This window comes from Eupeodes corollae, chromosome 2 (genome assembly GCF_945859685.1).
Source record: "Eupeodes corollae chromosome 2, idEupCoro1.1, whole genome shotgun sequence".
Classification (NCBI taxonomy): domain Eukaryota; kingdom Metazoa; phylum Arthropoda; class Insecta; order Diptera; family Syrphidae; genus Eupeodes; species Eupeodes corollae.
The window spans coordinates 11,175,720-11,198,111 of NC_079148.1; the positions used below are offsets into that span (position 1 = coordinate 11,175,720).

Sequence of the window (22,392 nt, forward strand, 5' to 3'; positions counted from 1 at the left end):
AGGTTCTTAAAAAGTAAGACTCAAGAACACTTGTTCCATGTTGTAGAAGAAACAATTGATTTGTTCTATTGTTCTAAAAGATTTATGGCTCTGTTCTTTAATATCTTAAGATTTATTTGAGGTTTTTAGATTTTAAAAGATCATAATAACAGAGGTTTAAGCTCTAAAGCATATCTCTTTTAGTCAGAGTTAAGTACAGCCATTTAACCGCACCTGCATTGTATTGTAGGCATAAGTTGCCTTGTTTTTGATTCTAATATTCAAAACTTAAACGTTGTTGTTGTATCTGCATTATCTACATATATAAACACATATGTACAAAAGTATACTTCAATAGAAATATGATTTAAATAATAAAAAAAAAACAATGAACAAAACTGAATGAAAATTAAGTGAAACTGAAAAATTTATTCGACCATAACCGATTATAGTTTCATTAGATTTCATATATAAAAGTCTTTTCCGCTTAAGTGACGTTACAAAATATTATTTCTCAGACTCATTTTTAACTTCTTTTCTTTTTTTTATTTTAAAGATCTGTAATGAATGAAGTTCAGCGAACCGGTGCGGCGCTGCACTATATTAGAGTACTAAAATAGTGACTTAAACTTTTCATCTTAACACAACTCTTAATTTGCATTTACAAATTAAGCAATATTATATCAGTGTTTATTTCATTTACATCAACTGAAAAAACGGATTTATTCCTTTAGTTGACATTTAAAAAAAATATCACAATAACTTCTTGAAGAAAAAATCCCACATATGAAGATAGAAACATGCATGGAAACGCCTATTTTCAGATTTCCAAATCGATCAATTGGAAAATTGGAAAATGTCACATAAGCAAAGACCATCAGGCATAAAATGTGTAATATATTGGATGACAACGAAGATGGCCAGCTTAGTGGCCGAAGGTCTTTTCAAGAGGATGAATCAAACGGTCTTGAGATTCATTTTACTATTCGGATTAATGAATTTCCTTATCGAGGCGGCAGCACCGCGACGATCAAGCAGGATCAAAATCGACCCGAATTACCTAAAAGCTTTGTTAGCTTATAAAAAACTTGAACCGAAAATGACGCGACGCGAGTTAAAAACCATAACCACAATCGGAATACTAAATGGAGCCTTGAAAGCTGAGAAGGAGATGGAAAAACATCTGACAACTTTAGTCACAGATTTGATTCTCAACACGAATATATCGGATAAGTCGGCAGCACTTCCAAAAGTAACGAAAATCGAGGATACAATTGAACGGGACAGAAATGCTGTACGAATTTTGACAGGTGCCATGGATTTGGCAACACAATCGTTGAGTGTTAAGGATTACAAGAGAGAGCTCCAGAAGACTTTGGATGAACATAAAAGCAAAAAGCGGGAAATTAAAAATCAGAAATCAGATAAAAAGGATATCGATATGCCAAGATTAAAAGCAGCTATTTTGGATCATGTCCTTAACATACAGAGACAAGTCATGAAGAAAATCGATGGAACTTTAAAGTATTTGGAGAAAAATAAGGAACTCGATATGATCAAAGTTAATAAGAAGCGAGATACTGAACAGGATAACAATTTGAAGGACTTTTTTGCAGAGGTGAATTTTCGAGAAATGATTTATGCTTGTATGGTTTTTGAGAATATTTGATTTTCTATTTTAAGGATAAAGTGGAGAATAATTTGATAGACAACGAAAATAGCACAGAGCAGGAAACTGGAAGAATAATGAACAATCCTTCGGGTATTGATCCAAATAATGAAGTGAGTGAATATTGTTTGTTTTTTGTTTGTATTAAAAACAGAATGTGCTAACTTTTATTAATGTTTTCATAAAAGTAAAAAAGATAAATCTGAGAGTCGTTTAAGAAAAGGACATTAAGTTATTCGAACATTTATTTTAAATTTATATTTTACATTGAATATTGAAAAAGCTGAATTTTATTTTTTGAGAGATGCAATAAAAATTGACATCCTTGACAAAAACCACACTGTTTGTAAAGTTCAAGTTTCAATTATGTTAAATATAACGATGAAAAAGAATACAAAAAAGTGTATTCAACTTTTAATGGAAACAATTTTTTGTTTTTTAATATTTTCGTTAATAACATAACTGATTTTGTACAGGAATCCCTTAAGAGTTGTCAAAGATAAAATATTTATATTTTTATATCGGAAAACAAGTTTAAAAACAGTGTTCAGAATGAAAAACAAAATTAAAGTCAAAAGCATTTAAACAAATACTAAGGGGTCTTTTCAAAAGTTTGGACTAGAACTTCCAAATTATTGAAGTAAAAAATATTGAAATTACTATGTGCGTATTTTTAAAGAAAAATTGAATGGCCTACAATTAAATGAAAATGTTATCAAGTTTCAAATACAGGTTTTTGTTATTTGATCTCATTTTTAAACCTTAAGATTCTAAAAACAATTATTTAAATTTGATTATATTAAAGTTTAACTTAGGAATTAAATTTGAATTTTTAACGTCGATAGCCCAATTTTTCCCACTTAATGCAACAAATTTATAAAAAATGTAGGAAAGATTTGTTTTACTTGCAAAATAAGTTAACTTTATTACACAAAATTTCGACCAAAGATATGAGTAGTCGGCACAAATTTCGTTTGGCCAAAAATGGAAAATATGAACGTCTTTATATATTTTTGTTGAAATTGATCTGAATTTAATTTTCCTTCACATTGTTTCTTTTAATATGAAAAACATATTTTTGTATTTCTCCTGGAACTAACTCCTATAGAACCGTAATTTTCAATTGTCTTAATAATAATTGGAGATCGAAAAGGTATAGTTTTTTTATTTTACATTTTTAAATTTCCAATCTCTTAATTTAAAAAAAACCGTTTAGCGAAAATTAGTTAATTTTGTTTTGAGAAATTAAATAGCATTTAAATTTTTGCAAATCTAAATAAAATACTTTTAAAGATATATTTTTGGGTGCGTCTGTTCGTCCGTATGTTTGGAAACCTTTTTGTCAGTCTTAGGAATCTTTTACTATATTAATTTAAGAAACAGTTAACAATTTTGAACTTGTAGCGACTTCAATCAAAATTTTTAATTTATTTTTTGGAGTGATACCAAATTTGTATAAACTTGAAATACATTTCATTAACGTTCCTTTTATAAATAAAAAAAACTGAATACAAAATATTCATAACCTCGAATATTGTGTGAACAAAAAGTGTTATAACATCTAAAATAATTAGTTGCATGTATCAAAGAATAAGGTTTTAGATACCTTTTTCCATATAAAATTTTTGTTTTCAAAATTTTGTTGTTAAGGAAAAATAAAGTTTTTGGAAAAGTTTCAAAAAAATACTTCTTATAGTGGTGAACATCTGTTTCCGCCTTAAAATCTCGGGAACAAATCAATCAAAACAAATTAAAATCAAACATATTTATCATATGCATAGTATTTTTGTAAACTTTAAGTTCAGTTTTTTTAAATAAAAAGCCAATTTTCAAAATTTGCTACAAATTAAGAAACTTACAAAAACAACAAATTCAATAAATACTCAATTTGATTTTGAAATTCCTTATTATGTTTTAGAAAATAGTTTGAATTTGCATATCAAAATAAAATCCACAAAGAAAGTTATTCATACAAAATTCTGTGTATTTTTAAGATCATTTAAAGTAACGATGTTTAAACTTAAATTGTTTACATTTATTTTGACGATACAATTCTTGTATCAATACTTTTTTCGAAATTATGATAGTTGTTAAAAAAATTATTTAGTTTGGTCTTTTTAAGGCTTTTATTAAATAACACTTCAAACTACTTTAAATAAAAGAACATGTTGATGCAATTTGAGAAGTAATTTTTTTTTAATCTGGCAATCTACAAATAATTATAAATATTTGTCAAACTTAAATGTTATCTTCATGAGAATTTAGTTAATTGTTTCCATTTTTATATTATTTAATTGTTAATTGTTGAACACACATGAAAACCTCAGAAAGCTTGAAAATAACCATGCGAAACGAAGGGCTTAAAATGAATATTTATATTGAAACTGTTTTAAACAATTACAAACATCTTCTTATGCTCTTTAAACCGTATGAGCTCATTTAAACATGTAATTTATCAAAATTAAAACAAAATGAAAAAACTTAGACTAAAAAGAGTTATTCATTGTAATGGATGTGGATTTGCTTTACCTTACGGAACTTATTTACTATGGGAAATATAAATCTAACATAAAATTAAATGCACGACTGAATCGTATGAACTTGCTTTTGTTGTTCAAGGCTGTTATGTGGTTAAGCTTACTTCCAAGTATAGGCAAACAAAAAAATGAAAAAACATTGTTGGGTCTTATGTTTTGTTTCTTAAAAGTGCATTGAAAACGTGCTTAAAAAATAAAAACAATATTACTTTTAATTATTTTAAATTGCAGATACAAGTAATAAACAAAGAGACACTTCATCAATGACTTGAAAAAAAATTGCCTAAAAGAAGATACCCATAAATATTTCATAGTTTTGTTAACTGAAAATAAATGTTTAAGTAGAATCTGTCAAATAGAAAAATTATTTATTTTATAAATTGCTTTAGAAAATATTTATTAAGAATCATGTTTTTGTTTCTTACCAGGCAAATGAATCTTAAAGCTATCATGTAAAATTTTGGTGTAAGTTTTAAAAAGCAAAGTTTTGGTTTTGAACATAAATTTAATAATCGTGTGAAATTTTTTACACCTAGATGATTTCATTTTTCTTAATAACATTGTATAAAAACTTAGCTAGTGATGTTTTTAATTGTGGTGTAACTTAAGGTTCAATCGTTGCTAACAACTTGTTACAAACCTTACAGTTATAATCTTTGTTATTTCATTTATTAATTTCCCAATCATTATATTCATATTTACGATTAATTTAATTTTTTATTTTAAGTAATTTAAAAAAATTCCTTCTACCTCTTAAGTGAGTCAAATAGACTCCTTTCTTAGCAAAAATGTTTGTTTTTGATAAAACAATATATAGTTATACATTTTGAAGTTTCGTATTTTCTTTTGTCAAACTTGAACATTTTATGAGTTAAAAGGATTTTGTTTATGACTTACAAAACAAAATGCAAAGTTCACGAACCTGCTAATGTATCCAAAAAATCTGTTTTTTTTGCAAAATAATTTCATCTTCAAAAATTAAAATATCATTTAGTTTCTCAAAAAATCACTTAATTTATTAATTTCAATTTTCAACGATCTGTACATCCTTTTTACTTACGATATATAGAAACTACTGTCAGACTTCTTTATAACGAACCTTCAAGGGAACAAAAAAATGTTTTATAAAAAATTCGTTATATAGAAAACATATTTTTTAACACTGCAAGTGTTCTTTTTCATTTTAAAGAAATGTATATCTTTTTATTTTTTTATAAAAAAAACATATCAATTTTCAATTGCAGCTCATTCATTCTTTAAAATTCTCGACAATATACTTAACGATACACAAAATTTGTATGCTACATCTTTTTTGTTTTCTCCCGTTTTAACTTTTTCAATCATCGATAGAGAAATAGCTTTGAACTTCGAAACTTTGGCAACAATTCTCCAACTTAAAATGGGCACCTTAAACAATTAATCTGTTGATATGCGTAACATTTCTACTACACATTCATGTCATTCACTTTAAGGACATTCTTCGCAAAACGGGAATACAAATCGTAGTAAACTTTGTTTTCAAATTTGAAAATTGACATTTCGTTATAAAGAAACCACTTTGTTTTCGGATCACAAAACTAGCTCCTTATAAATAAAATTTCGTTATAAAAAAACCTATTTCGTATGGGATATTTTTTAAGGGGCAGGGGAACAAAATGCAATTCGCTATAGAGAGATACTTTATAAGGAAGTTCGTTATAAAGAAGTTTGACTGTATATGGCAAGTTTTGCATTCGTGCAAAATTTGGAACTCGAGATTTTACATACAAATTTTTGTCAAAAAACGAAAATTCGAATTTTCTGAAAAACAAACCGATAGATTTTTTTCAAATTTTCTCTAAAATTTTATTTTTTACTTGGCTTTTTTTAAGAAAAAGTTACGGGAAAGGTACCGCTCATAGAACCGTTATGTTGTTTTTTTATTTTCACAGCAACTTATGAACTGATTTCAATCATTTTTTTAATGAGCTCTTATATTGCCTTAACAATATTTGATTATCAAAAGTGCAATTTTTTATTGTTTCGATTTTTAAAAATATATTGATTTTTTTTTAAAATTCTATATCTTGAAAACGGTTCAACATTTTTTAATGAAATTCAAACGTAGAGTGTATATTTACAATCACTAAATAACTGCATAGCAAATATATTTTTAGAACAAAATTGAGAAATTTTATACATACAAAATTAATTTAAAAAAAAAACCGATCTAAAGATTTTCAAAAAAAAAACTTTGAAAAATCAAAGGTTTTTTTGATTTACAAATTGACATTTAAATTTTTAAAGACAAACTTATTTTTCAGGAAAAATTTTTTATTTTTACAACTATAAATATTGTAAATAGCAACGATGGCCGTGTAGCGCCACTGCATCGGATTAACGAATATGATATATTTAATCAACAATCTATTTTAAAGTGTCTATCATGAAGTATTATCTTGGTACCTTTTAATTTATGATTTTAAAATATTATTCTTTAAGAATAAAGTTGTTTCACACATATTTAACTTGCCCTTGCCTATATAAAAGAATAAGTACTTAGTAAGTATAGTAGTAAAGAAACGTACAGCCTCTACAACTGCTGCTTACGTGTCCCTTCATAACTAAAATCCAAAACGCTCAAGAGCCTCCCTGTAAACAACACATGAATAGCAATTTCTTGTACCTGTTCGTATGCTTGTTTTTTTTTTTAACTTTAAGGAACAAATTAAACTGAACGTAATAACTCCATGTTTAAGCTGAAAACTTGTAGGAAAGAAGGAGTGTGATTGCTTGTAGTAAGTACCTTCTAAATACCAATATCTATTATTTATCTATCTATCCGCATAAAGCAGAGCTGATCACGTCAATTAACTATTCTTTATTCATTTTAAACACATACCTAACTACTCGACCAATATGCGATCGCTTTACAATTTAAACACACATGTTCTCCCTCTTTCTTATCTTCAGATAATTTATGTTCCATCCTGGTTCTTCCAATATAAAATTAAAAAAAAGGCTTGGATGCGACCCCCACTGATAACTTCCCATCCCGTCTGTCGATTTGTCTGGCTTTAAAGTTTGTCTATATGTACTCGTATCAATTTTTACAAAATTTGCGTACTATTTTTTGTAGATTTTATTTTTTATGAAAAAACGGACTAATGGATTTTTATATAAAAATTACTGAATATTGAGAACAATATATTCTGTGGAATAAAATAAGTTTGAAGCCAATATTTTTAATTTTTGAAAAGCTATTTAAGTCGAAAGTAAATTTTTACCAAGTTTTAGTATTGTTTTTTTTTTTAGAGTTTTATTTTTTGTAAAAAAACTGTTAATTCGATTTTTCTCAAAATTTGTCCTAATGTTGAAAACAATTTTTCTTATTAGTGAAAAATTAGTTAAAATTTTTGAAAAGATGTTTGAGTCGAAAATCATTTTTTACCAACTTTTGTTAATTTTGTTTAGGTTTTAATTTTTTGTTAAGAAACTGTCAATTCGATTGTTCTCAACATTTTTCAGAATGTTGAAAACAATATGTTTTATGAGATAAAATAAGTTTGAAGCCTTAACTCCAAGTTTTTGAAAAGATATTTCAATCGATATTCAATTTTTACAAACTTTGAGTTATGTTTTTTTTTTGTAAAAAAAAACTGTCAAAACGATTTTTCTCAAATTCTATCAGATGTCAAAAACATTATTTTTCGTTGCACAAAATTGGTTTGGAGATGAAATCGTATTTTAGTCGTAAAATTTTGGAGGTGACAAATTTTTATTTGACTTATATAGGATTTTTTTTTCAAAAAATATACTTGTTTGGCATCACGTTACAATATATGATATACAATTTAATTTAAGTCTCTAGCGTTTTTGGTTCGTAAGATATTTAGGGTTAACCAAAATTTTTACCTTTTTTAAAAACTGCTATGCTTTCATGAAAGCCCTTTCTGCATCTCTTTGCATCATTATCTGTATAAACAAATTTATTTGAAGTCGATATTGCTTCTGGTTCTTGAGCTATGGACGACGAAAAAAACGTCGCGAACGTACGTACACACGCACGCACAGTCACCTTTCTAAAAATCTTTTATTTCGACTCTTGGGACCTTGAAACGTCGAGAAATGTCAAAATTTTCAATTTGACAAATCGGACCCATTACAATATCTTCCTATGGGAAGTTAATAAAGCTAGCCAAAGGAAAAAGCTTTGAACAAACAAGTTGAATACCAGTACAATTGTTTTCGTTAAGTATGCTTACGTATGAGTTGTGTCTTGCGAGATTCATCACATGTTTTTGAACAAATCAAATGGTGTTTATATCTTTGAAGACAAACTTATTTTACAGGTATATTTTTTAATCTCATATAGGTACTTTTTTAAACAGACTGTTTGCAAGTTCGCAGGATCCAGCCGTGCATTTTTTTTAAATTAATTTTGTTCATACAACATTTTTCATTAATTTTACAAATATATTTTGCATGAAGTTATATACTGAGTATAAATAAACGTTTTTTATTTGATTTTCGTTAATATATTGAACCATTTTTGAGACATTGAATTTTGAAACAAAAATGTATTAGACATATTATTCTAAAAATATAAAAACGCATTAAAAAAAGAGACTTATTACTAAAAACATAGCGAGCCAGTCTGTTAACTTTCCAAACATGTCTGTCTGTTGATGTTTCCAAAACTTTAACATAATAATGAATTATAAAATTTCGTTTAAGATACAAAGTTGTAAGTCAATATCTTTCTTTGTTCTCATAATATTTGAGTCGAAACCATCTCCTATCAATTGTTTTTTTAGTTTTTCGTGTTTTATAAAAAAAGTTGTTGATTTGATTTTACTAAAAAATAACTTAAAGTAAGAAAAAATATTTTAAATATGGTAAGATGAGTTTTATTTCAATATTTTTAGTATTATTCTCGACATTTTTAGTCACAAACTAATTTTTAAGAACTTAAATCGAATTTTATAAAATTTTGTATTTATCATACAATAAAATACCCATTGACTTTTTGTAACAACAAAATTAAACAATAAAAACTAAATTTAGTATAAAATGGAATAATTTGAAGTATCTTCATCTATTTTTGACATTTAAATTAAATTTATTTTTTGATAAAAACTTATTACTTCGATTCGTCTTAAAATTTTACTAGATGTCAAAAACGTTTCTTGTTACATAAAATTATTTTGGAGACAAATATTTTTTTAAGTTTTTTATTTCATTTACGAAATAACCGTTTCTTGCTTTTTTTTAAATTTAAATTAACAAGCTTGGTATAACGTCAGTAAATATGCAATCACAATTGATTAAAGTCGTTTGTTAAAACTTTGGATCAACCAAAAATTTTACATCTTTTGAAGTCGATATCTTTACTGGTTGTTGAGATATGGAACGAAAAATGGTATTTCGAACGTATGGGCAGAAGCACACATCTCTCGAAAAATCATTGGTTTAGATTCTATTGACCTTTTAAAGTTGAGGAATTAAAAAAAGTTCAATTCCACAAAAAAGGACCATTGTAATTGGGAAGTTAGAAATTTGGTTATACGACTCCAATCGTTCGATTATTTTAGAACACCTTTTATTTATTGCTTCTTCAATCAGTATACATTTTAAAATTAATTTTCAGTAAATCAATTAACTTAGTAGATAATTAAATGGACACATTTTAATTTATTCTTCCAATTATTATTTAATTATGTATTTCATTGATTATTTTTACGTATCCACTAATTAATTTTTAGATTCTATAATTATGGAATACTATATTTTCGTTTGGTTTTTGTGTTTAATTATTTTTGTTGTTCATAATTTTGTTTAACAATTTATTCATACTAAAATTAATTTATTATAAATTTAACCTTGAAATTAGTAAATTTAAAATAGTTTGTGACTCTTCAGATTTATCTGCTTTCAAACTGTACATAGATTCTATGTTCTATAAACTTTTTTTATTCACAAACAAAACAAAAATTGAAAGAATTTCGAGTTCAATACAAACGACGAGGACGATGGTAATAAAACAGCAAACCAAGTTGAAGGAGCATCTGATGAAGACGTGGATGATGACGGCGGTGGAGTATCTGGAGGACTTGTTGGTCTTATAGCAAGTTTAAGTGGTGTAAGGAACTTTACTGATTTTCTATCTTCAAAGTAAACCAAAATCAATTTGCTTTTGTTTTTTTTTAAGGGTGAAGGAGGTTCAGATGTTGGAGCATTAGTTGGAGCCCTAACCGGTGTCATAGCACAGATTTTTGGGGTAAAACATAATTTTCATAACTGTTAAGAAAGATATCATATAAATCATACAATTTCAGCCTGGGGGATTGGACATAGAATCTCTCATCAGTACAGGAACATCATTAATTTCAGGACTACTTTCTGTAAGTTCTTCAAAAACTAAAGGAAATCATAGAAAGTTGTAAAATAAGTTTCTTTTTTAAGGGTGACAAAAATTTCGGAACTGTTTTAGGTGAATACGTTGGCACAGCATTTGATGGACTCTCAGGAGGTGGTGGAGCAGTAAGTATGCTCAGGACCATGATCAAAATTTTTGATGTCATTTTTCTTTGTTAATTTCAGGTAAACAATGGAAAATTCATTGGAAATCTTCTGGGAACAATCGTCGCATCCCTTAGCGCTGTACATATAAATTCTTATCCTAATATTTGATATTCTCAAACTTCCGTTAACAGTACTAATTTCTTTAAAGCACGAGTACTTTTTGGCTTGATGGTTGCACGTAGACTCTTTTACATTTTTAAGAAGTTCGATTATAATGAAGGGTTTTTAAAATTTTTCTTTAGGATCCTGAGGACGATGATCTTCCACCAAAACCCTTTGTTTTTCTTCAAACTCTGCTGAGAACTTTCCAAGAAGCTAAAAATCGTGCTGGCACTGCTGGCGAAGAAGGTGGTGAAGCGGCTATGCCTGCACATCCCATGGGCGGATCAGACTCATTCGGCTTCATCAAACAGATTGTATCAGCTTTGGTGGGTGGGGTAACAAGTTTGGTGTTAAATGCTGCTCTAGGTGCATCTGGAGGCTCATCGCAGGCCTCAACATCTGCTCTAACAAGTTCTTCACACCCTCATCCACCACCGGCTCACAAACCAACATGGTAGAGTTTTAGGTTTATGTATTGTTATATAGTTCATCAGTTTACTGTTAAAACTTTTACTCTTAAGCTTATAAAGTGTAAATATTTATTCAACTTATTTTTTTGGGTGTTTTGTGTTTTGTTGTTTTATTGATTTCTGTTGCATTTTTCGAAGAAAACGAAATAGACAAAAACAAAACAACAACAAAAAAATTGTTCAGCGAAAGAAGAAGAATACGATCAAGAAAAGACGCAATGAAGCAAGTGAAACTCAGAGAAGAAGAAGCTACAACAATAGCATACCTACCTTTTCCGATCAGAGCGTGCGTTTTGTTTTTATTGCTCGTGTAATTTTTGTATTGGAAACCATGAAATCTCGCTCTGACGTAGGTTCAGGTGCTGGTAGTAAATTCAGACGCAACTATACTACGCCTCTTCTTCAATATACTGGTGTTTACTATATCGATTTAATTTTTGTATTTACTTTTAGTACAAGCAACGTAAATAGTCTTCGTATCGTCACACACTCTGCCGCATATTATGTGCACGTAAAACTTTCGATTTCAAACTATAATGACCACGAAGCGCCGCCGTTGATCGTCCCTCCTCATCATCATCATTATCATTGACACTGACCAGGGTCTTGGGTAACAGTAAAATTTCGAGGCTTACACTGTTTCTGAGTCAGTTTCGGAACGCGGTCTTTCTCAATAAGTGTTGTTGGTTGCATCTTCAAATTATTATATTGTTCATCAGAAACGAAGACGAAAAAAAACACGCTAAAATTATTATGTGGCAATATTGAATTTGAATTTTTTGTTTTTGAAAGTCATAAATTATATTATTAGTTTTTATATTCGTAATCTTAAAGTTGTGCGTTATTGATCTATGAAGTTCAATTTGGTTTTGTTGACAGTGTAGAGTTTTTTGTTGTTGTTTTTAATTCTATGTAATTCCGTGGGTGTTGTTTCATGTTTTGTTTTTGTTTTACGTGTGGTTTTTCTAGATTTGGTGCAACTTGTTTTATTTCGGTTCGTAAAACATAAAAGACTAAGTGAGAAACACTAAAGTACAGACATTGAAAGAGATTCAAATAAGGTGAGTTAAAGTTTCGGTGGAGAATTGTTGCACAATTTTTTTTTTTGGAGAAAAAACAGAAATGCGGAAGTTTATCTTTTCTCTATTTGAATATGCAAGCTTATTTCAGGTATTGAGCTTTTTAGTGGAATTTAATTTGTACTTTGTATCATTGAAAATTATTATATTCACATTTACTCCAAAACCTTTGGTCAATTTTAAATATGTTCCTTCTAAAACAAAAGAGCTGAAGTGCAAACCTTAAAATTTGAATTATTCGATTTTAACATGAATTAGCAATTAGCAAAAGTCAATGTTAAACGTGATTTTTTTAAAAGACGGGCAAGGTTCGTACTTAATTTGCATTATGGACAGACAATAAAGAAAGCACAAGAATAAACATTATAGCGAAAAAATAAATTTTAAAATGCAGACATAAATAATTGTTGGAAGTAATAAAATTTAATTGAAGACAAGAATTACTGATTTTTTTTAAATTTTGTTGGTTGTTAATTTCAGGAGTGTTTGCTATATTTTGGTTTATCTGATTGTTTGATCATGTGCATGTTATTATTTTTATTGCGGTTTTTGTTGTTGTTCATTTTTGAAAGAAACAAATTGAAACGTCCAGATTTGAGAGGGTAATATTTTTCAGAGTGGAAATTTATGTTCTACGGGCCCAGCAAAAAAACCTCCCGTATTTTTAGACTTTTATATTTAACGATATTTATAGATAAAATTGTATTCCGGGTATAGATGGATAGAGGTATACGAGCCGGTTTTAGTAATCATAATTGCGTGGCACGTTGATCATCGCGCATCTGTTGCAGAGGAATATATCCGTAATGCTGGTTCTGCAGAGTTGTTTGTGAAGACATTCTTCAAAACATTCACGTTTATGCTGTTTTAATTACATCTGACGAGACCCATTTCCATTTATCATGTACTGTAAATAAACTAAATTTTCAATATTGGGCAACTCTTAATTCATCAACGACCAATTCACAGCCCTTATGTGATAGTTTGGTGTGCTGTTGCTAAATTTTGTGTGTTAGGTCCGTATTTTTTCAAAGAAAATGTCACATGATTGAGACCTTCCTCCAACCAAACTTAAATCAGTTTACTAGGAATCAAAAAGAAGTCTGGTTCCAACAAGATGGATATGGGAAATCTTTTTGCCTAACCCTGTATGTGCTTAATTTATAAAAGTCTTTTTGTATATTTTTGGAAAGAGATAAATAGATTTGTTTTTAGTGAGAAGATTTGGGATTGAAAAAGGTTATGTTTTAAGATCTGAAACTTTTAATCTGTTTTCCATGTTATGCATTTTCAAAAATGAAACAAGAGATTTGACATTAGAAATATTAAGAGATATCCTAAATTAAAAAAATAGCATTAAAATAGTAAAAGATTTATTACTGAAGATGTTTGTTAACTTCCCATATTGAAAGTGTTGACATTTTTGATGTTTAAAGGTCTCAATAAAAGATTTTTACTTAAGTATCAAAGAACCACTATAAACACCGAATTCAAATAAATTTTATTTAACATAACATCAAAAGATGCAGAAACTACTTCCAAAAAAATTGAGTGCGTTATTTTCTTACTATAACAACTTTGAAGTAAAGTGAACATTTTTGTTGACGCTAAATATCTTATAAACCCGTAGATCTAGAAATTATTTTAGTACAAGATGAGATAAGATTATGAAAATCATTTTGATGCTAAACCAATAAAAGGAAGTTAAGAAAGAAAATGCCTTCAAATTGTGTATTATTATGGTATTGCTGACGGTGTCTCAACTAAATCTCTAATGGCCCTCGATTGTCGATCGTCTCTTATGGAGATGCAACAGCAATTTAACATTCCCATTTGTTGGGTGCTACAGAAACATCACAGGCAATTGTAGAGCCGATGAACTCACTAAAAATGGAACCGTCATACCTATTTCACCTGAAAGGGAGAAAAAAGGGTATACTGATAGCTGCATGTAAACTCATGCTAAAAGAAACAGCTTTTGCGATAACATCTAGGTGGCACAATTTACCAACATGTGCAGCCAAAAAACTCATATGGCCTTCACTGGACCTAAAGCGCTCTAAAGACTTGTTATCTCAAAGCAGACTTCATATTAGCTCCCTAATTGGTGTCCTTACGGGACGTTGTCTTATAAACAGACACGCAATGCGACTTGGTGTAGCCTGAAAAGACTTCTGCAGGAGCTGTATGGACGAGGAAGAAGAGGAAACAATCTCTCACCTGCCCTGCTCTTTCACTTCGACGCAAACTTCATCTGTTAAAATACTTTTTTGATAATCCCAGTGAAGGATAAAAAGGATATCAAATATCTCCTTCGCTTTTTAGAAAGCTCAAAATGGTTCGACTAGTGGGAAGTAACTCTCTAGATTCATGTGGTATCACAATGAGCCTCTTCTTTAGGCCTAAGCGTGTGGATTATTAATTAACAGCCACTTTAACCTTACCTAACCTATGGTTTTGCTGATAATTTTGGCCATTTTTAATCTTATTTGGTACAGATGTAAAACTTAAACACTAAATTTAAGTCTTTTGTATGTCACTGTGTCTTAAAACAAATAAAGCTAATTTTAATTCAAATTATCGATTAACTCCAGGAGATTGTTTGAGTCATGAAAGCTTTATCAGTTTCATTTACTGGTCTATTGTTATTAAGTTTTTATGAAATCTTAAATTTTCGAAATAAATATCAAAATAGATTAAATTTATTTCACACGCAATATTAAAGCGTTCGAAAATCGATTTTTGGCATTGGTAACATACTTACTTAAGGTGGCGCTACAGCCGTCCTCTGGGTGTGGATTCGAAGACTTTCCGGGCCGGAGCATTGTTTTCCATGCGCTCTACGTAACCCAGCCATCTTAGTCGTTGGACTTTTACCCTTCTGGCTACGTCTACGTCGCTGTACAGCCCGTACAGTTCCTCGTTCCATTTTCTTCTCTACTCCCCTTCGATGCATACGGGACCGTAGATCACACGAAGAACTTTTCTGTCGAAACAACCCAACAAGCTTTCATCCTCTTTTGTCATGGTCCATGCTTCTGCACCGTCTTATATTGCGACACTTTGGTCTTTTGAGGGAGAACTTTACCACTCAATTGCTATCTTAACCCAAAGAAACAGCGGTTAGCAAGAGTTATTCTTCGTTAGATCTCAGCGCTGGTGTTATTTTCTGCGTTTACACAAAGTCCTCGACTACCTCAAAATTACGTCTGTCGATGGTGACGTTTTGACCAAGACATCGGTGTTGTAGGCCCTTTCTTGACGACAGCATGTACTTTATTTTCCCCTAATTTTTTGGCATTAAAACATTTAAATATATCATTCATTAAATGTCATAGATTTGGTTGAAAAATGGTCGTTTAAATATCTTTTTAGGTTTAAGGTTAATCAATTACTGAAATTTATTGAGTGTTAAAGAATCTCTCAAGTACATATTTAATTATTTGGTAATCAATTCAATCATTTTATGAAGATCTTTAAATTCTAGCTCAAAATTTTCCTCAGATTTTTATCTTCAAGAAACAAAGAATTCATTAAAACTGCCATTCGAGAATTAATTTAAGGCTCATATAATTGAAATACTTAATAATCTTCTAATTGTTGACCTTAGCAATCTTTTAAAATAAATGATTCTTACGACCAATTACTGAACTTCTAAGTTATGTGTTTTCTTATTTGTTTTAATTGAATATTACTTATTTCTACATACAACTTTTTTCAACAAAAATTTTATTTGCGAGAAGTCTTTTGTGAATTATTATGTTTTTTTTCCAATAAGAGGTTCCATTTTCATTTTAAACTGATATCTTTTGGCATTTAACAAACAAATACAACGTCATAGTAAAAGTAATAGATCGTGTTCTTTTTCGAGATCCCGCGATTTTATCTTGAGCTCTGTGGTACGTATCTCCATCCTGTTGGTACCATATGTCTTCTTTGTTCATATCTGGCCGCAAGAAGTTGGTGAACATCAACTTATAGCGATCGTTATTGATGGTGATGGCTCCGATAGCATATTTTTCGAAGAAATACGGACCGATGACCTGTCTAGCGAAAAATTCATACAAATATTAACTTCATTTAGATGCATTGGCACTTCGTGAATGTCGCGTAGATTGGTGTTGTCCCAAATTCAGAAATTTTGCATATACACTTACCCATTTATTCAAAAATGGGCCAAACGCTAATGATTTTTCGACTAAAACTGGTATCAATTTCCAACTGATCAAAAATCCAATATGGTTGTTTGTTAAGCTTCTGCGTTCAGTTGAATTTTTTAACTGGTGTAGCCTCAAACCACGATACCAAATTTATCATGTTGTGGTTTGAGACATGGGTGATGTTTTTCGCAGATCATGCGTTTTGTTGACGAATGGGCTCGTATTAGCTAACACACGTAGAATAGTCGACTTGAAAGGATTTGTCTATAGTGACTGAATAAAACAAAGAAAGTGCAAGAAACGATATGGACGCCACGAACTGTAAAAATCATTCTGTGCCCTTTTAAAATGTGTAATTTATAGATCATGAATAAATTTAAACTGTTTGAGGTTAATTGAAGAATGTTCCCAATGTAACAAACTAGGTCTAGATAAAAGAAGCTGTTGGTATCGTGATACACCATCAAATTAATTATTATTTCTTTAAAAAGCCCTTCAAAGCACATAAAATGAACACACTTAATATTATCAGAGTTAATTCTCTTCAAACATTTGAAGGCAAGGCCCCTTGGCGCCTATATTTCTTTTTATAAATACTATGTTAGAGCTTCCATATTTTCATAAGTATAATTTAGTACGGTTTTATTGAACTTTTAACTATAAGCCTTTTGAAATTGGAATAAATATTTTTTTTTCATTTGTAAGAGTAGAAAGGACAGAAAAGTGATTAAAATACAAATGTGTTTTTTAAAATATCAAAACTGAGAGATTTTATAAGAATCGGATTTGGGATTTTAAGATACTTGAGCAGTAACCAAAACCTTTGGATATAAAATAAAAATCTCTTGTTAAAACAAATTTCAGTCAAGAAATTAAATGTTAGAAACCCTGTTCAACATTTTTTTGTAAAAAACAAAATTGTTACAGGAGTAATTTTAACACAAATCCAATACCAAGAACTTAATATCGGTAAGAATTTTCCGTCATTATAATGTTGATTAATCAAGGCCATTTTTAATCTTAGTAAAAACAAACTTTCCAAGAATATTCCTTAATTCCATTTAAACCTCGCATCCATATATCCCACTATTTTCCGAAAAAATGAATGAGAAACATGATGTACTTCTTGAACTCTTAATGTACGTGCATTAATCAAAATTATCAAAATTATTTGTATACGTGTCATGTAGTAAAAATGTTCACATTGTTGCATAATTCATCTGTCCAATATGATTTGAAGTCCAACTGCTCAGCAGGTGATATTAAGTTAGACATTAGACATTATACTCGTTGATGGTTTAAAAACTAACTTGCTAACGAGATAAGATTTAATATGCCTTGAGCAATTAGTTGTTGCACATTTCTTACATTCATTTCTAAGTTGATGTTGATGGTAGGTTTTATAGGCCTTAACATTTACAGCATTAATAAATTAAATTTATACACATTTTTGTCTGATTACATGCGCTGGCTATGGTTTTAATGTTTGAACTCGACTGGCGTACTAGAAAAATGTATATTAGATATAATTAAATGTGAGACATGTTGCATTCTTTCATTGAACACAACAAATCGATTCTAACCTTGCCAATAAAATCTATACAAAGTTTTGGTCCAAGATTAAAATAAACATTAAATAAAAAAATACTGAAAGAAGAGGTTTAAGAATGAAATTTACATTACAGTTCAAGATCATAATAAATAATTTGACATTTCGGTGGTTATCACTTGCGATTCTCGAGTTTTCCTTGACAACTACATTTCTATCAAGAATTCAAAAAGAAAAAAGTGTTTGTTTCTTTGGTGAGAGATTGCTCCTTTCATAATGTTTTATGAATCTTACCAAATGCTTACGAACAAAATTTCGAAAGGTATACAAATTATGAACCAGCTTAGAGATGATTTGCAAATCCCAATATAATATTGCAAAAGATAGCAATCAAACAATAATAAAAAAACTATGGTCCCATTTATTTATGTTGTTCGTTAATCTTAAATTGATAGTTGGTATGAACTTCGCATCATATCTACTAATTAATCACAAATTAGGTGTATTTTGAATTAATTGCTTTAATAATTCAGATGTTTGAATTTAAAAGTTATAGCAAAGTTTTGCATCATAAAAATGTACATTTATATCAATGTTTGAAAATTCAATAACTGGTATTTTTTCATAAACAGAATTAAGCGTTCAATAAGAGTTTTCAGGTTCAATGTGTATATGGTTTTCTATTAGCAAGTTTTTATTTTAATATTACAAAAAAAAAAAAACAAGTATGAATTTCCTACTTAAAGTTATTGAATGATTTTGTCCTTTGTAAAAATAGGCTTTTCATAGCTTTGTTTCTAAGAATTTGAACAGTATAAAGTTGAAGCATAATTCGTAGAAAAAAGGCTTGTTTATTTAAATAACAAAAAAAAACAAGGCATACAAGATATTTCGTAGTCCCAATAACGATTATCCTTTCATCTAATTTTAGCCGCATTCAAAATAAATATGGAGTCTTTGAAAAATTCTTATACAAAAATCATAAAATTTATACAGGCGAGTTTAAAGCCTAATACTTATTACATCTGTAGCTAAATTATTGAAAAAAGAACACCTCATGGTATTCCAAATCAAATATTTTGTTTCCAATTACTTTGCTTTTCCCAATTCATTAATGCTACATGCGACCGTCCGCTGCCTTCGGTTCATGGCTGTTCGAATAGCGCCTTGAAAATTGGAACTTTTAATTTATGTGTTTGTAGTCTGAGTATTGAGAAGCAATCAGAGGTCCATTTTATTAAACACTTTTCACTTTGTAAATTTTGAATGCTAATGTTTCTAAAGATTTCTCATAATTTGCTTTCTTTTTCATGAGCTCCATTCATAGCCTAATGAGTGTACACAAAATGTTTTTCAAGAGACTTAAACACATTTAAGTCTCTTTAAGCTATTGAATTTAACTTTATTTAAAATTTTAGACGACACATATGCGATGGTATTTTCTTTTTATTCGACAACTCTATTATTACGAACAAACATTTCCGATATCGAAGTATAATAATTTCATTACTCTTGAAAACAATTTTTTTTAGATGCATCAAAGCGTAAATCCTAAACTTCAAAATTCTTGTTTGGTTAATTCGTCAAAATTAAAAAATTGCATATGCCCGTTGTCTTGTTAACTACTATTTATTTTCAAAGCGGTTAATTTATTAACTTTCCATAGAAAGCTATTGTAATTGGTCCGATTTGTCAAATTGAAAATTTTGAAATTTTTCGACGTTTCCAGGTCCTCGGAATCGAAATAAAAGATTTTTAGAAAGATGTCTGTGTGGCGTGTGTTCGACTTTCGTACGTCCGTACGTACGTATGTTCACTACGTTTTTTCGTCATCCATAGCTCAGGAACCAGAAGAGATATTGACTTCAAAAAAGAGGCTGGGATGCGACCCACACTGATAACTTCCCATCCCGTCTGTCTATTCGTCCTGCTTAAAACTTTGTAAGGTTTCGTGTTGGGTTAAGAAAGATATCATTTGAATTATTCGTATAAAATTTTAAAATTACCAACAGTATTTTTCATATAAAGAAATAGGGTAGTTTAAAAAACGGTGAAAATTTTCGTTAACCCTAAATATCTCGCAAACCAATACCGTAAGAGACTTGAATTAAATTTTATATTGTATATTGTAACGTGATACCAAACAAATATATTTTTTTTATCCAGATAACTATTTTTGTATAAATCAAAAAACTGAAAAAAAATTTGTCACCTCAAAAATTTTACTAAAAAAAAATTATTTCATCTTCAAAACATTTTTGTGCAACGAAAAATAACGTTTTGGCTTCATTTTGAGAAAAATCGAATTGAATTTTTTTTTTATAAAAAATGAAAACCTAAACAAAAAAAATAATAAAAGTTGATAAAAATTGATTTTCGCCCCAAATATCTTTTCAAAACCTTGAGATATTGGGTTTAAATTACTTTTATCTTTTAAAAATATTATTGTCAACATTCAGGAAAATTTTGAGAAAAATCGAATTGATAGTTTTTAAAAAAAAAATAAAATATTTGACAAAAGTTGGTAAAAATTTATTTTCGACTAAAAATCTATTTAACAAAACTAGATTTTCAAATTAAACTGTTTCTTTATATGCAAAATGTTGTTGGTAATTTTATAATTTTGAAGAATAATTCAACTAACCTTTTTTTTTGCCCAACACGAAAACCTACAAACTTTTAAGCAAGACAAATCGTCAGACGGGATGGGAAGTTATCAGTATGGGTCGCATACTATCTTCGTTTTTTTTTTTGGTTTCAATAACTTTTCGAAAAAAAAAATAAACAAAATAAAACTGTCTTTGAATAATACTGAAAACTTTTGAAAGTTGCGTTTTGAAACATTGCTTTGAATACAATGAATAATAACAAAACTTTTCGCTTTCCAGAAAAGACTTTGCACTTAACAAATTTTCAAATTTGTAAAAGTGCAAAGCTGCGAAGGGAATTGTGAAAAGTGTTTAGTGAAATAGGACCTAGATCCTGATAAAATATCAGCGTATATCTTAAAATGTGCTCATGTTCTCTCTGTGCATCTTTAGCACTTTTATTTAATACTTCACTTAAGAATGATGGATTTTTAAACTGTAAGAAAATTAATTTTATAATTCTTATTCATAAATCTGGACCTAAATTAACGTCTTTAGTGGCTTTGTTACTAGTAAATCAACATCAAAGTTACCTGTTTTGAACCTGGGTCGGAATGTGAAGTTATTTGCACCAACCGACACGTGACGTGTCGTCGTCAAAGCCTTCGGTCAAGTTAACCGCAAAGTTGCAAAGTTCGTAGTTTTTGTTGTTTTTTGATCTCATTTAATACGTTAATTTAAATAATGTCAAGTCGAACCAAATTCACATTTCCTTTTGTATTCCTCAAGGAAGCTACCTGGGACCACTTTTATTTCTGATTTTAATAAATGACATTCACTTACAGCCTCTTGAGAGGAATTGGCAAATCCTCCAAGAATAATTCGTGTCATCGAAAGTGCTTTGTCAAATTAGCCGTTCGGATTCAGCTTTGATTTTTGTTTCTCTTCCATTCCTTATAACATTACTCGCATCAGGACCGGTTGAGAGTTGTAAGTCACAAGGCCGTAGTTCTCAACGGACTGTTGCGCCACCTTATTTATTTATATTTCACTTATGTGTATTGGAAAAATTAGGTTTTCCTTCGGCTTTTTTGGTCACTTTGATCGTTGCAATGAAACAAGGTTGTTACATTAGCTTTTCCCGACGTTTCGGCAGGGGTTGCTGCCTTCCTCAGGGGAACTTTATTACACATGAAATATAAAACACATAGTACAATATTGTGGACAACAAGAATAAGAAAAAACTTACAATTTAACAATTAAATTTTAAAACATTGCATAAAAAACACTTCTAATTAAGAAGTTCAGTCTATAACTACAAAAAACAAAGAGAAAACTCTTATGAGGAAACAAGTGAGCAGTATACAGATGTCTTGCTTGCGATTCATATTGTTTTTGTTGTTCAGGATGTGGAGCGTTTCGAGAGCATATCGCTTAGAGGTATGTTTTTGCGTTTGAAGAACTTTAACACCATCGAAATCCGGAGAATGACCTTTGTCTATTGAATGGGCCGCCAATGCGGTTTTAGCCAGGTTATTGTTTTTGATGTCAGATTTGTGGTTGGACAATCTTTGGCGCAAGAATTGTTTGGGGGTTCCGATGTAGCAAAGGTTACATGTTTCGTCAGGTTTACCTTTGCAGTTTATTTTATAAATGACGTCAGTTCGTTTATCTCTGTCTATTTTGGTCTTTACT

General features: G+C 29.5%; 2 protein-coding genes across 3 annotated transcripts in view; both read left to right on the forward strand.

The window, feature by feature from the left end:
• Positions 1-545: 545 nt before the first annotated feature.
• LOC129946389 (uncharacterized) lies at positions 546-11,392 on the forward strand. Of its 2 annotated transcripts, none has more exons than XR_008781574.1 (8): positions 546-1,597; positions 1,663-1,761; positions 10,166-10,306; positions 10,376-10,444; positions 10,503-10,568; positions 10,630-10,707; positions 10,768-10,920; positions 10,992-11,132. XR_008781574.1 is itself a non-coding variant. In XM_056056552.1 (8 exons), the coding sequence occupies exons 1-8, from the start codon at positions 836-838 to the stop codon at positions 11,307-11,309; spliced, it is 1,593 nt and encodes a 530-aa protein (XP_055912527.1). In that variant the 5' UTR covers positions 548-835; the 3' UTR covers positions 11,310-11,392. The 2 variants fall into 2 exon arrangements, 1 of the variants encoding a protein (XP_055912527.1); XM_056056552.1 differs by having other exon boundaries at positions 548-1,597; positions 10,768-10,827; positions 10,992-11,392.
• A 577-nt stretch (positions 11,393-11,969) lies between these two features.
• The window catches only part of LOC129948010 (uncharacterized), a 34,043-nt gene continuing 23,620 nt past the window's right edge, over positions 11,970-22,392 (forward strand). The window contains exon 1 of the mRNA XM_056058811.1: positions 11,970-12,382. The gene's annotated coding sequence lies outside the window, so the exon portion shown is untranslated. The remainder of the gene's footprint in view (positions 12,383-22,392) is intronic.